General features: G+C 33.7%; 2 protein-coding genes across 9 annotated transcripts; one reads left to right on the top strand and one right to left on the bottom strand.

The window, feature by feature from the left end:
- Window positions 1–2,564: 2,564 nt before the first annotated feature.
- LOC144476379 (tetratricopeptide repeat protein 39B) lies at window positions 2,565–9,259 on the bottom strand. 5 transcript variants are annotated; one of them, XM_078193233.1, is made up of 13 exons: window positions 9,158–9,259; window positions 8,098–8,160; window positions 7,170–7,359; window positions 6,086–6,131; window positions 5,953–5,981; window positions 5,689–5,869; window positions 5,482–5,614; window positions 4,848–4,980; window positions 4,661–4,760; window positions 4,518–4,583; window positions 3,728–4,449; window positions 3,424–3,657; window positions 2,568–3,332 (listed from the first exon to the last, which is right to left on the bottom strand). In XM_078193233.1, the coding sequence occupies exons 4-13, from the start codon at window positions 6,107–6,109 to the stop codon at window positions 3,248–3,250; spliced, it is 1,707 nt and encodes a 568-aa protein (XP_078049359.1). In that variant the 5' UTR covers window positions 6,110–6,131; window positions 7,170–7,359; window positions 8,098–8,160; window positions 9,158–9,259; the 3' UTR covers window positions 2,568–3,247. The 5 variants fall into 5 exon arrangements, with proteins under 5 accessions (XP_078049357.1, XP_078049359.1, XP_078049361.1 ...); XM_078193231.1 differs by lacking the exon at window positions 7,170–7,359 and having other exon boundaries at window positions 2,565–3,332; XM_078193235.1 differs by lacking the exons at window positions 8,098–8,160; window positions 9,158–9,259 and adding an exon at window positions 7,657–7,700.
- On the top strand, window positions 9,032–13,729 carry Tbc1d22 (TBC1 domain family member 22). 4 transcript variants are annotated; one of them, XM_078193239.1, is made up of 9 exons: window positions 9,300–9,436; window positions 9,540–9,637; window positions 9,844–10,017; window positions 10,440–10,930; window positions 11,006–11,136; window positions 11,229–11,483; window positions 11,550–11,799; window positions 12,015–12,238; window positions 12,367–13,729. In XM_078193239.1, exons 3-9 carry the CDS (start codon window positions 9,935–9,937, stop codon window positions 12,505–12,507), a joined length of 1,575 nt encoding a protein of 524 aa, XP_078049365.1. In that variant the 5' UTR covers window positions 9,300–9,436; window positions 9,540–9,637; window positions 9,844–9,934; the 3' UTR covers window positions 12,508–13,729. The 4 variants fall into 4 exon arrangements, with proteins under 4 accessions (XP_078049364.1, XP_078049365.1, XP_078049362.1 ...); XM_078193236.1 differs by having other exon boundaries at window positions 10,377–10,930; XM_078193238.1 differs by lacking the exons at window positions 9,300–9,436; window positions 9,540–9,637 and adding an exon at window positions 9,032–9,117 and having other exon boundaries at window positions 10,377–10,930.
- Window positions 13,730–13,759: the final 30 nt, after the last annotated feature.

Genomic DNA, 13,759 nt, shown 5'->3' with positions numbered 1-13,759 from the left:
CAGATTTTTGAAATTCGCGAGCTTCGTACTAGTGCCAATTTTTAAGATTTGTAATTGCATTGCTGAAAGAGATTTGTTACCAAGAAACCTTCGGCTATGTGTCATAGATCGTTGAAGAACGTTTAATCAAAAGCCGCACGAACTTCGTGGACGATCTGCATCAATTTGTAAGCTAGAAAGTGACTCCATTTATCAAGAAAAAAGCCAGACGTATCTAATGGCTATTTCTTACCTGTGGTAAACGATCCCTATCGGGTTCCACCGGGTAGAATCTTCTGGAACGATCGAAAACTTCAAATGAATCGTGAGCTTTCAGGATTGCATACGTGTGTAAAAAAAAAAAAAACGGCGACGCTCACCTAACGCGTTCACGGTTTTGGCGGTCACCTGTACATATTTTTGCGGATTACATATTCTTGGATTTGCAAAAGGCTCGAATATCTTGAATATATCGCTTGCTTTTGGGAAACAAGATAAAATAAAAGATTTGTTCTCAGTGGGAAACGAACTTTCTGTTGTTTCAAGACCATGAACGTGTTAATGTTCATACTACAATTTATTGATGTTTGTCTAACTTGTTGATCGAACGAATTTCAATTTTACGAAGACCTAACGCACGAACGGTTGTGATTACACTTTTGTACTTCACTTTCCAAATAATACAAAAAGAAATTCGCGTTACTTTTGGATAGAGCGAGTTTATGCAAATATAAATTTAGAAAAGAGTTTCATGTTAAATAAAATTTAATTTCTTTCATAAACAGCTTCGAGTATTAGCAGTACTCTACAATATTTTATAAAAATTAATTCGTCCTACCCGAACAACAGGTTACACAGACACATTTTGAGAAGTTGGGATTGTCGTGACGAAATGATGATGAAACTTCGAGACAGAGTACGTTAATTAACCTTTTTATCGAGCGTGCATTGGAATTTGTGTATGCATTATATGCGCACACACGTGCTACACACACGCGCCCACTCTTATCAAGAGTGATCTTTCATTTTCGCTTTTAGCCCGAGGGAATTCATTGCTTTCCTCTCACTGCCATTAAAAGCTCATTAGTTTCCTCTTTGAATTTAATGCTCGTCGTTGTTATATTAATAAATACACGAAGTTCACGAATGCGAAGTGCAATGTTACAATAGCTATCGTAAGTAAGATCCTGCAGTGGGTGGAAGAAGTGTATCTACAGCCGCCATTTTGTTTTAAATTGCAGACAACGTACTCGAACGTTAAATTAACTTAATTATTTGTATGGGTTTATTTCAATATAATATTTCACTGTTAGCAAATCAGACGGTATTGTCCATTAAAAGATGGTGGCGTAGGAATAGTTCTTTTCTGCCCGCTGTGTGTATATGGTGACCGGCAATTTTAATTGGAAATCAATTAAAGATGAACCAGCGGTCTCGGCGTATACTGTAACTGTATTATTGTCAGTACTGTAATTGTATTATCTTTGTTGATCAAAAAAAGCAGAAAAAGAAAAGAAACAAAAGCATAAAATTGTATATTATCATTATTATTTTCTACGGATTAAGGTGTAATAATAAATGAATTGCATAGCCCAATAATATACACGAATGTGTTATTGTTTCGAATAATAATGTGAATCGTCTTGTCATAGATTCGTGAAGCCTGTAAAACCTACGACGAACACGCGAGAAATCTTAGCATGCAATTTGTGTATAGAGATTTCGCAGACCAGAAGCCATCATTTTATATATGTAACTCTGATATAATGCTGTAACGTACTATTAGAATTCGTTAAGTTATCCGTTCGTTTCCTTTTTCCTTATTTAACAAAAAGCTGCGCGCTGTTCATAGCGTGCGAGCTTCAGGATGTGAAAATATACGTTTTAATACGCAAATTGTGAAGGTATTCGATTTATTTTCTTGAAGAATAATTTCATCAATTATTCACACATTATCATAAACAAGATCTAGAAACAAATGTCACAGCTTAACAAAATCTCATGCATGGCAATTGATTAAGGATCTATTTAAGAAATTAATACACGATAGAAATATCTTAAGATCGAATCGGACTAACCCTTTAATTTGAATCATTCTCCTCGGTATTACTCATCGAAATTGATTAATTTTTCAATTTAATTTCGAATTGTTTTAACATTATAAGTAAATTTATCTGAAAGAGCTTTCTTTCAGCTTTCATTTGAGTTCTGAAAAGTTTGTAAATTCTTCGTTAAAGCAGTTTAAAATCGATTTCAAATTATATTTAAATTCATAAATATTTAAAAATTGTACGATAGTAGCGTCGCGTGTGGCGAAATGGAGAATCTCTTTATAGTGTTCATACAGCGCCAATTACTCAGTGGTAAAAAGCTGAAACTGGTAGAAGAAATTATCGACAGTCGACTCTGACTAAAAGTTTGAAGGATTCCCCCAATGGCTAATTGGCGCTATACATTCTCTGAACAAAGAGATTTCGCTATAAGAGACGCAATTGTTGCGTTGATAGCAATTGATTCTTACATTGTAGAAAGATTGAATTGTATCTAATGACAAGGCGACAACAATCACCCATGCCCTATATTTGTTATTTATATTTTCCTTACATCAAGAATCATTTATAATTGCGACAAATATTAAATTTCTTTTACATTCAAAATAATAAGTGTTTTTCGATGACGAAGTCATAACAAATGACTTGAACCCATTGAATTTATTAATAAACCATTTGTTTATTCCCATTTTACATTTTTTGTTCACGTGTAATTTACAATTTATTAAACAGTGTAAATACAACATTAGTGTCAGTAGATGTGCAGCATGCACACACAATCGACACATATATTAGATTTTCACTAATACCAATCGAATTGATGTCTATAAATGTTTATTAAAATTCTTTTATAGGAAAAATAATTTAAATTAAAAAAATAATTTAATTCTATATCTTTCTTTAGACCATTCGAACTATTTGTGACATGTGCTCTAGATATATGCGTAATAGTTAACAAAATTATGTTATCACTGGAAACAGTAATTTACATACAAAAAAAGTAACAAAAAAGGTACACTATATATACTGTACTATAAGAATGTAATATAGAAAATAAATTAATTACTTTGAAAAAAATATTTAACAACTACATAACAATCTTCTCCATAAAAACGATTATTTAAGAAAATCGTCAGTGCATAAACCTGCAATAGTGAATCTATTGGCAGTAATAAATTCGTTAAAAAAATTTCGGATATCATTATATTGCGAGATCTTCAACCTTCTTTTCCGAAATTCATTAAGTCAGAATGAATCCTAAAATGCAATCTGGATTCAAGGAGGTATCCGGTATAATTTTTTCTGCAATCAGATAAAATATTTGCAATTGACTGCCGATACATACATATACAATTGCTATATACATATATAATTAAAGAAGATGAGAACTCACTTAGCATCTTCCAAATACTCAATAGCAAGTGGAATGTTCCCTTGGTCTTTCGCCAACAAAGCTAATTCTACTGTTGCAAAAGGAATTATATAAGTATCTTCTCTAATTGATTTTTCTAAAGCAAGTGCACGAGTTAAACAATCTTCGGCGAATAAAGGACGTTTTAGTTGGCGCAAACAGGCGCCTTTTAAAAGTAACAGAAGAGCCTCGTTGTCTCCGTGAAATTCAGTTTTTCTGCAAGAAAAGATTTTAGTTTAGCTCAGCCTCTGATTTACACTGATCAACAATGATCAGGGGAACTCACGGGATATTTTTAAGTTCTTTTTCAGCTTCTTCGATTTGCTTGAATATGTTTAATATTAAATCTTGTCGTTTACCAATTGTTCGGAACAAATTCCACACGTACATTAGTTCGAACACAGGAAGAACTAATTTATCTTTCTGAGCAAAATAACGTTCCGTCTTTTTAATAACAAACTTTTCCATTGGCAATGATTTGCCTGCTATACGTTGCTTGAACGTAGGTGCTTGCATCATTAAAACATCGATTAACTGTTTTTTCTCGCTTTGCGACGGTGGCTTTTGCATGAGAAGTATTGCTGCCTTTTGATATAAATAAACAGTGCGTGACCAATTTGATTCCTTAACTAAACAGTTGGCGAACATAGCAGCCTCGTCCCATTGTTGCAGCGAACAATGTGCCCACATCAACTCCCAAAAACAAAGATGATGAAACTGAGGCCATAAATCTTGACTCTTCCATGATCTCGTGTACCATCCTATTGCAGTTTCAAAATTTCCTCTGATCAGTTCTAATCTGCCTTTGAAAAACAGAAACCATACACCGTTTGGGTAAAGACTTAACTCCTCTTCCAACGCTTTTTCGCACCAGTCTAGGTCACCGTCTGTATTACTTAAGAAAACAGATACTAGTAAATTGTAAGATAAGAGAATCATTGCACACAAGACGTGCCGTAATCCTCTTCTTTCCCTATATCCTGCGTCTAACTCCGACAAACCATATTCCTGTTGATAGAAGCGATATTTCGGATTATTGTTACACAAGCTTTTTAATAGATGCTCTTATTTATTACCTTATCTCCTGAAAAGCCTATGAACTCCAATAGTTTGATAATTTTTGCCGGTAACAATGAGATCATCTAAAAAATATCAAGAAGCTGTTATGGTCATTATATAGTACTACATGATGTTATCTAACAGAGATAACGGTATATACCAAATTAAACGCTCCGATTCCTGTGCGAACACCGCTTTCAAAATGAACTTTGTGAACATCGTTTTCCCATTTGCGATTATTCAAAATTGTTAGACATTCCCTAGAAACAAATAACATGCATGGAACAACATGAAAATTTCTTTGTTAAAGAAATTTAGATGAATAACCAGCGATATAGTTCATTTACTTATAGGACAGAAAGCAGGCACGAATTTTCAATCCAGCTTTAACAAAGCTGACCAAAGTCTCGTCCTCCACAAATGTGAGCATCGACTTTAAAAGAAGTGACTCGGCATAACATAGTTCCGCATGCACTTCCTCTGTAATTTTAATTCTTCATCATTCCTTCATGCTTCAAGCCTTCGGCCTGCTTTTACAATCAGCATTATACAATACATTATCATATAAATTTTTATTTTATTTTCATTGCATTTCGATAGCTAACGGATTTTATAAATTGTTATTGTTTTAAAAACATGGATTTATAAACACAATAACTATTAGTTATCGAAATGTAAAATTGGTGATAGATAATGCTATTATTAGATGAAGATCATTTTGTTAGATAGTTATAAATACTGTGATAACGAAACACTAGACTTTTATGAACAGGTCTTATTTACTAACTTCATGAAAAAAATAGTATGTAACAAAATGGAACAGGTGGTCACAGATAAAATATTATTTCTTACGTACACGATTTAGCAATAGAATTCTACATGCTCTTGAGGATACTTGAATCAACTGATCATGCATGTTATTCATAAAGCAATCCAAAGTCTATTAAACATACTATATCACATTAAAAGCTATATGCTTACCAATTGTGTAGGCATCGTAATTAGTCTTCTTGACCATTTTACCAATATTCTGTGTTAATGTAATATGTTTGCGTTGCTTTGAGCACAGACTCATGCACTGTTTTACTGCTGCGGCTGCTTTTGCAATGTATTCCTAAGCAATACATATTATAATATATTACTGAACAAATACTTTGCATTTATTATAGAGTATTGTAAATGTAATACTTGTTCAAATGTTAGAATTGCTTCAAGAAATGCAAAAACACTTGTCCCTAACGAATGATATATACTGCTAGATGCCCATGGTTCCATAATTTTTCTTGCTTTCTCAAAATCATTGTTAAAAAAACAATTAATTGCTCTTTTTGCTTCCATTATTGCAGTATCCAAATCCATGGAAGTAAGCCTGAAAATAAAACAGAAATAATTTTGATATGTAAATAAATATCTATATGTACTAAGTTACACAAGTGATAACTGTATACTTACTCTGGTATGGTTTCCTGGGCATCTTGGAACTAGGATATAAATTAAATTAAAATTTAATACAATTATAAACAATGTAAATATTATCATTTTTATATATTCATTTATCTATATATGTATATATATATATATATACCTCATCTTCTTCAATGTCTGACATCTTGGGCGAATGTTTATATACGCTTAAAAAACAAAATATTGTTTTTATTTTATGATCCATTGACATTTACCATATCCTTAATATATTTATACATCAAATAATCAAAACAGTATCATCTATGACAACATAATTACTTATACGGTATAAAAATTCTGTAATCTAATCCTTTTATCTGCAGAAATGTTAATCATTATGGGTGAAAGTTCTACTTCTACACAGATTTCTCAAGTGTGCTCCTTTAATTTTAGGTCATTTCTTTTCCAATCCCACAATGGGAACACACTTCATTCTAGAGTTCTAACATGCCATTAATCGATGCACTTCCATTTATTATATCTATGATAAACTGTATTTAGATAAAAATGTAGTGACAAAGGTCAATGATTATTAACTAGTGATAAATGTGATATGATAAGCTCAAGTATGGTTTCATTGATAATGATTAGAAAGCAAGAAAAAATATAACTGCATCCAAATATTCAATATTTCTGCATCATTTCAAAACAATCTTATTTCTAATTTATACATATTAAATTTTATGAACACAATGATTTAATTAATATAAAAAAAAGCAAAAATAAACGACTGCTATATAAGCTGTTACCTTTTTATACATAAATAACATGCAATGTTTACTTGTTATTTACAAAGTAAATAAAAAAATTGTGAACGTATTAAAAATTTAACATTTTATATTTGTGATTATTACGAAAAATGTTTCGATCGTTCGTCGAATACAAACAATATACATATCCATACGAAACAAAACAAAAACAAAATATATGTACAGTTATGATCTGGAAATCGAAGACGTATGTGATAAAAGGAATTTAGAAATAATCTCAAGCAAAGCGTCCTGGAGAAAGCATAATCGAGTTATAAAACAACGATGTGATAGACCTAGATCCCGCGAGTCTACTATAAAATGTACTAGAAATTCAAATTTAATTAAACTATTGATTAATTCGATGACAACTGTTTACAAACGAACACAATACAGAATACACGATACTTTTTCTGGCACCAATTAAAAATTAGTTGTTTTAATAAAATAACTTACCATCAATCCGTTAAACGTCAAATGTCAGGTGAATCGAACCGAACCACGCAAAAATTGGAAAGGCTAACGCACAGAGTACTTTTACAACGATGAAACTCCGGCCTTTTTTCGAAACTATCTTCTACTGCGCATGCGCACTGAAGTAGTATTACAGTGAATGTGGTTTCTTACAAAATCGTGGTATCGATATCTAAACGGGAACAACATTTCAAAAGAAGCTCACATGTAATATAATGGTCACTTTTGATTCAACGAACTTTTATATTAAAAATGTGCGTATTTATAATGATTATGCTTGTTGTTAAAGATCTTTATGGAATTCACTGTTTTTTTTTATCGAAACAAGGATGTATGCATGTAGTGACATGTATTATGGCGCTAAATAACACAGAATAAATAATTTATAATCGTTGCTTACACACATGACAGCGTCGGACATGCAAGATCGAATGACGTGAACCGATTATGTGGTTATCATCGTACTTACGTACAATACTACTGTACACGATCATCCCACTTCGACTACCTAAATGTTATGAACTTGGTATGATTAGAGTGGGATGGGCAATTGCCTTCAGTGTACACGTGACACCGTCTTCACGCACAACAGTGATGCTCAACATTGCCGCGTAACATCTGACGCATCAATTAGATCTTGCGTTGCAAGACGCAAGTTGCAAATCATTTGAAAACAACTAGAAAAGTCTTACCATTCGATAGATACAATTAGATGGTGTACTTTTATCTTAATAACTGAACTTTTGACAAATTGATTATAATTCCTTAAATTTGAAATAAAAACAATGCTTCTACGATAATTAAGTCTAAAAACGTATTGTATCTACGTGTTCTCTACATATCCTCAAAATTTTATAATGATCTAAATTACCGGGTTGTACATTTTTACTGGTATAATGTAAATACTTACCACATTATTAGCCCAGTTCAATGGAAGCAACAGTCAAATAAAATACCCTTAATTTTTCTGCCACTGTAAATAGAAAGGTTAAAATATGCCGATGTCAGAAATAACAATAAGTTAACAAGTAATGAGTGTCACTGTTGCTCACGTGTATGAACATACTTTTCATATTTTTGTTATGGGTTCTCAACTTGGGAAAATTATAAAACGGTAGAATGTTTCGCAATTCCATTATTTGTTTATATTTTTCAAGATAAATTATATTTTATTTAAGATAATCCATAGGTGAAAATAACCTTAGGACATAAAATACATTTTGTGATGTGTATACATATGGTGTGTACACGAACTCATTAAATGAATCTCCTTGTGTAATAGACAACCTTAGTGTCTTAAGTGGAAAACAAAATTATTACGTGGATTTTATTCAGGATAGTCTTGTTTTCCTGTTGTAAATGTCTCCTCAGATTTGCGCACATAAAATCAATTGACTTATCAATAAAAGCGAAATGTTTGAAATCACAGAATCTATATTTTACGGGGAAACATCTAAGTATTTATCGTATTTTTCGAACATTAGAGAAAGAAACTTGATTTGCATATATTCTTTTATTTGGAACGGAACTAAAATAAAACTTAATCTTGCTGGTTTTACATTCGCGAAAAATCACAGTAAATTACAATATGTGTACTGTTAAAACAACATTCTTAACAGTATGAAAGGCTTATTTATTTATAAGTACACTCCGATATTTAAATAAAAATTGTTGTATTTCTATTGTTTGAATAATCAGAGAAGCACAAACTCTGAGAATTAATACTTCTCTATCTTTGTGCGCATTGTAATAAACAACAATGAACAGCTTTCAAATCGTAATTTTGGTATGCAGATTATGGCACGTACACGATGTAAATTTAATCTAGCCATTTCTTCGGTGGCAGCACCAGTAAATAGCTTGTCATACGTCAAAAACAGTGAACATTTACCACAGAAGGTTTAGCCGTTGCGTATTACATGTAGATTCGGTAAATTTAGAAACCAATCGTCTTTAAATCTCATACTCACGTTGCATGATCATTTTCTGAAAAAATCTTCACTGTCTCGGACGCGCTACGAGGACAGAAACTACTGTCTCATATGTGCAGTAATGCATAATCCTGAAAGCTGTAGAACGATTTAAATACTTCTGTAGCTTCCTCAACGTTGACGTAATTAGACGATTACGTAAATATTTTCATCCGTAAGGATATACTCCTGTTTTCTTTCTGTTTATTGTGATCCAGCCACTTATACTTATGACGTGTAACATAACCTACTTATAACAAACGATAGCAAGGCCTGCAAGTACGTAGTATCATCTTCTTTAACAGTTGTTTTCGAACACCTTTTTGTCGCGATGTTAATGATACATCTTTAAGTTCAATTGTCGTTCGTTTTTCGTTAAAAGGTACCGTAATCTAAGATCACTATACGTATACTTCCTTATGTAAATATTTGGAATTGCTGGCTCTTTTACCAATGATGACTGCAAAGGCAATTGATGTTGTAAGTTTACCTTTATCTATTGCAAAGCAATATGAGTCAGAAGAGCAACCCAATTATGTAATTTTAGTAATGCCCATTATTTTAATAGCTTGTTTTATAGTGCAATATAATATGCATAATCTCATATATTGCAAATGCAAAAACATATTAGGTGATAGATTATTTGTTCATGACATCAGTTCCAATAACATCTATTTCTTTTCCAGTGAACGTTCACAAGGGAATGAGGAACTTGTATCGCTTCTTTAATTATCTTGGAAAAGGGGCAGGTGCCAGTTAACATAATTTATAATAATTATGGAAAATCAAAGTCATCATAGCCAAACTTATCAAACTCATCAATCCTTCTGGAAGAAGAGTACTCATGCTGTACCAGGCAGGTATGTATATCATTACTCTATTATTAGAGATGGGATTAGGTTCAATGTCCAAGTTTTATTTCATGAATTTCAAATGCTATTCCAAAACAATAGGAGTTCACACAATTGCAGACAATAGAAAGGTTATAGATGGAAAGACATTTGGTATTTCCGATACAAATATCTTGAGAGTAAATGATTAAAACAATGGTTATATAATTTTGTTAAATGTGATCTTGAAATCTACGCATCTGGAAAAATTTAATCAGATTCAGGCTTATTTATAATGTGCTTCACCCCATCTCTAATTATTATGAGATTCAGGAGAATATTTCCAGTGCAATTATGTATTTATACATATGTTAAATGCGTATTAAAAGACCAAGTCCCAAACAAGATGGTAAGCATGGTAAAATGGGTGCTACAACACTCATGTCTGGTAGTTCAACGAACACAGTGTCCATGAGTGGAGGTATGTCGAGCAGTAGCGGTGGATCCACGTCTTTTCAAGACTTTCAAGAAAGTATTGACGATGCTTGGGATTCGGGAGATGATGAATTCTGCACAGTTTCCGATGTAAAGATATCGAAGCGGGTCAGTCAATCGGCTGCAATCAGTGTCATTAATAGTCATCGGTCAAGGAAATCCTGTTTAGACTCTGCAACAAATTCAAAGCAGTCTCAACGAGTCCAAGAGATTATACCTGAAGAGAAAAAGGCAGAAGCTCTCCAACGATTAGCTGTTCAACCTTTGCACTTGCGGAATGCTAATTTGTCTATGAACTCGCAAATGAACAACTCTCAACATTCCACAGAGGAAACAGACATAAAATACGGCATTTCCCCGCAGCATAGACCAACGCTCCCAGGCAGGCCTCAGCCATTAAGGCAAACGAATGCTCTTACCAAATTTTTTATACCTTCTAAAGAACAAGGTGCATATAAAATCATTTCTTTTGCTATGTCTTTCTTTCTCTTTGCCCTCAACTTTGATTTATTGGTATTTGCAGATGGTGAAAGTAAAGTAGATAAATTTGAATCTCTCTTGGAAGCTACTGTATTAAACTTAGATGAATTAAGGCAGCTATCTTGGTCAGGTGTGCCTGCAAGATTACGTTCTGTCACATGGAGGTTGTTGTCTGTAAGTAAGAAAGGTAAACTGATACCTTATTTTTTTGCTTTGTATGAACATTTCATCACAGACATAAAACTAATGTGTTTTTGTCGATGTAGGAATATTTGCCAGCTAATATAGAACGGAGGCAGAGCGTATTAGAACGTAAACGGCTCGATTACTGGAATTTAGTAAAACAGTATTATGATACTGAACGAGACGAAGGATTCCAAGATACATATCGTCAGATCCACATCGACATTCCGAGAATGTCTCCCCTTATTTCGTTATTTCAACAATCAACGGTACAATTAATCTTTGAAAGAATACTTTATATATGGGCCATTCGTCATCCTGCTTCTGGATATGTTCAAGTACGTAAAAACGGTCATTCTTAGAGTAATCGAAATAGATGACATTTTAAGCATTTGTTTCTCCAGGGGATGAATGATCTAGTGACGCCCTTCTTTCTGGTATTTTTGCAAGAAGCGGTTCCGGTGTCCGCATGGCAAGACTTAGAAAATTACGATGTCGCTTCGTTACGGAAAGAGCAGAGGGACATTATAGAGGCAGATAGCTTTTGGTGCTTATCCAAATTTCTCGACGGTATACAAGATAACTATATCTTTGCTCAATTAGGCATTCAGCACAAAGTGATCCAGCTGAAGGAGCTTATACAGAGAATAGACGGTATGAGCCTGTTATGTTAACTCCTCAGCGATGAAGGACGCATCTCTTTATTATACGCATGTGGAGTTAACAGCTGCAAATGCAAATAAACATAACGTAAAAGTGGACAAATAAGATAAGTGCAAAAGAAGGCAATCCAAGTGTGGTCGTCGCTGAGGGGTTGAGTACGAGAATCATTTTCATCCTGTTTGCTTTACAATCTCGTATTTTTTTAGCGCCGTTGCATCAGCATCTTCATAAGCACGGTGTAGATTATTTGCAGTTCTCGTTTCGGTGGATGAATAATTTGCTAACCAGGGAGATCCCTCTTCATTGTACGATCCGCCTGTGGGACACTTATCTGGCGGAATCCGACAGATTCGCTTCGTTTCAGTTGTACGTCTGTGCTGCGTTTCTTCTTCGTTGGAGACGTCATCTGCTTTTACAGCCTGACTTTCAAGTGAGCATCATGGAAACTAGTGCGATACTCATTTACATAGGAGCTACCTGAATATCTCTTTATTCTTGTCATAGTAATAGAAGTGTGGTGGAGGTATTTAGACGGACCTTAACGTTGCTTTTGTCTAGGGACTGATGTTAATGCTACAAAACCTGCCTACTCAAAATTGGACGGACTCAGAAATAGGTGTACTGGTTGCAGAAGCGTATAAGTTGAAATTCACGTTCGCAGATGCTCCAAATCATCTGCAGGCACACGATACCAGGTGACCATATTGCAACGCGTCCAGATAACGGTATCGCAATAGTGGCCAAATGACTTTGGCACAAACGATTTTGTGCTGAGCTGTTTCTCCTGTGTTAACGGTCGTCATGCATGTTATACAATTACATGGTCTACGGCCACCTTTGGTTGTCCTAAACCGGATCATTTTTGTATCGCATTCTCTCTTTGGGCGGAGATCGCTCTAATGTATTTTCGTTACGTTTTACTGCGATTCTACCAGTCTGTATAAATATTATTATTATTTTTACTTCACTTTTTTAAATGAAAAACAGAATTATTTATAGACATTTTATCGCCACCTTTCGGCTTGCCAAAGACGTACGGGCAAGCTGTGACACTTTGAAATGCAACGTGAATCGATTGCCGTAAATGATTCACGTTAGGTTTGTATAGTATGTTTCAAATTATTATACACAGATAATATATGTATGTGTATATGTATACATATACATACACATAAATATATACAAAAGCGAAAAAAGTTTTATAAATCAAATGCGATTACATAATTGTTCTTTTACGCGACTTGTATACAAAAATCTGGTATGTACTCTAGCGATAAGTTTCTCTTCCCCAGGATAAGCATCTTTTCATTATAATTCTATATCTTCACGCTGCTATCATTGTTACTTTTCCGCTTCGTATAAGTATAATATTTACCATACATAAGGGTAGCTTTTTCGTTTGAATCCTGGTATTTTAGATTTTTGGAAAGCGTGATATCGTATTGTTCGGAAACCGGAATCTCGCGTCGAAAACTTGACGCAATATTTTGCCATGCTTACGCATTGCCATAGTGTATAGTGAAGAAGGAGGTTCTAAATACCTTCAAGAATATCTGTATGTTAAATATTCTTAGTTATTTCGTAGCCGTCTCGCTATATGGTCGCGTGGCACGATATTTTATTCGTTGTTAAAAAGAATGAAAGTATACCTGTCGATGATCAACGTTTCGGAGAAGAACCAATCAAATGCTGCATAAATACAGAAAAGGAATGAAAAATGCAAATTATAACATGACAATTTAGGTTGATATATCCTGGGCATTGTTATGTTTTTTTTTTGGACAAAATTTTCTACAGGCAAACACTTCGTTTTCATTCGCAGACTTAAATTGTTTCATCGAAAATTTGTATAATATCGAATGGAAAGAACGAGAGGCTGCGTAGCATCGTTAACTAATAAAAAGAGACTGGTTCTATCTTACCCATACGTGTACACCGTACTTCTTTCGGA

Source organism: Augochlora pura, chromosome 10 (genome assembly GCF_028453695.1).
Source record: "Augochlora pura isolate Apur16 chromosome 10, APUR_v2.2.1, whole genome shotgun sequence".
Taxonomy (NCBI): Eukaryota; Metazoa; Arthropoda; class Insecta; order Hymenoptera; family Halictidae; genus Augochlora; species Augochlora pura.
Note: the sequence above shows the minus strand (reverse complement) of the source record. Positions and strands in the feature narration are given on the sequence as shown.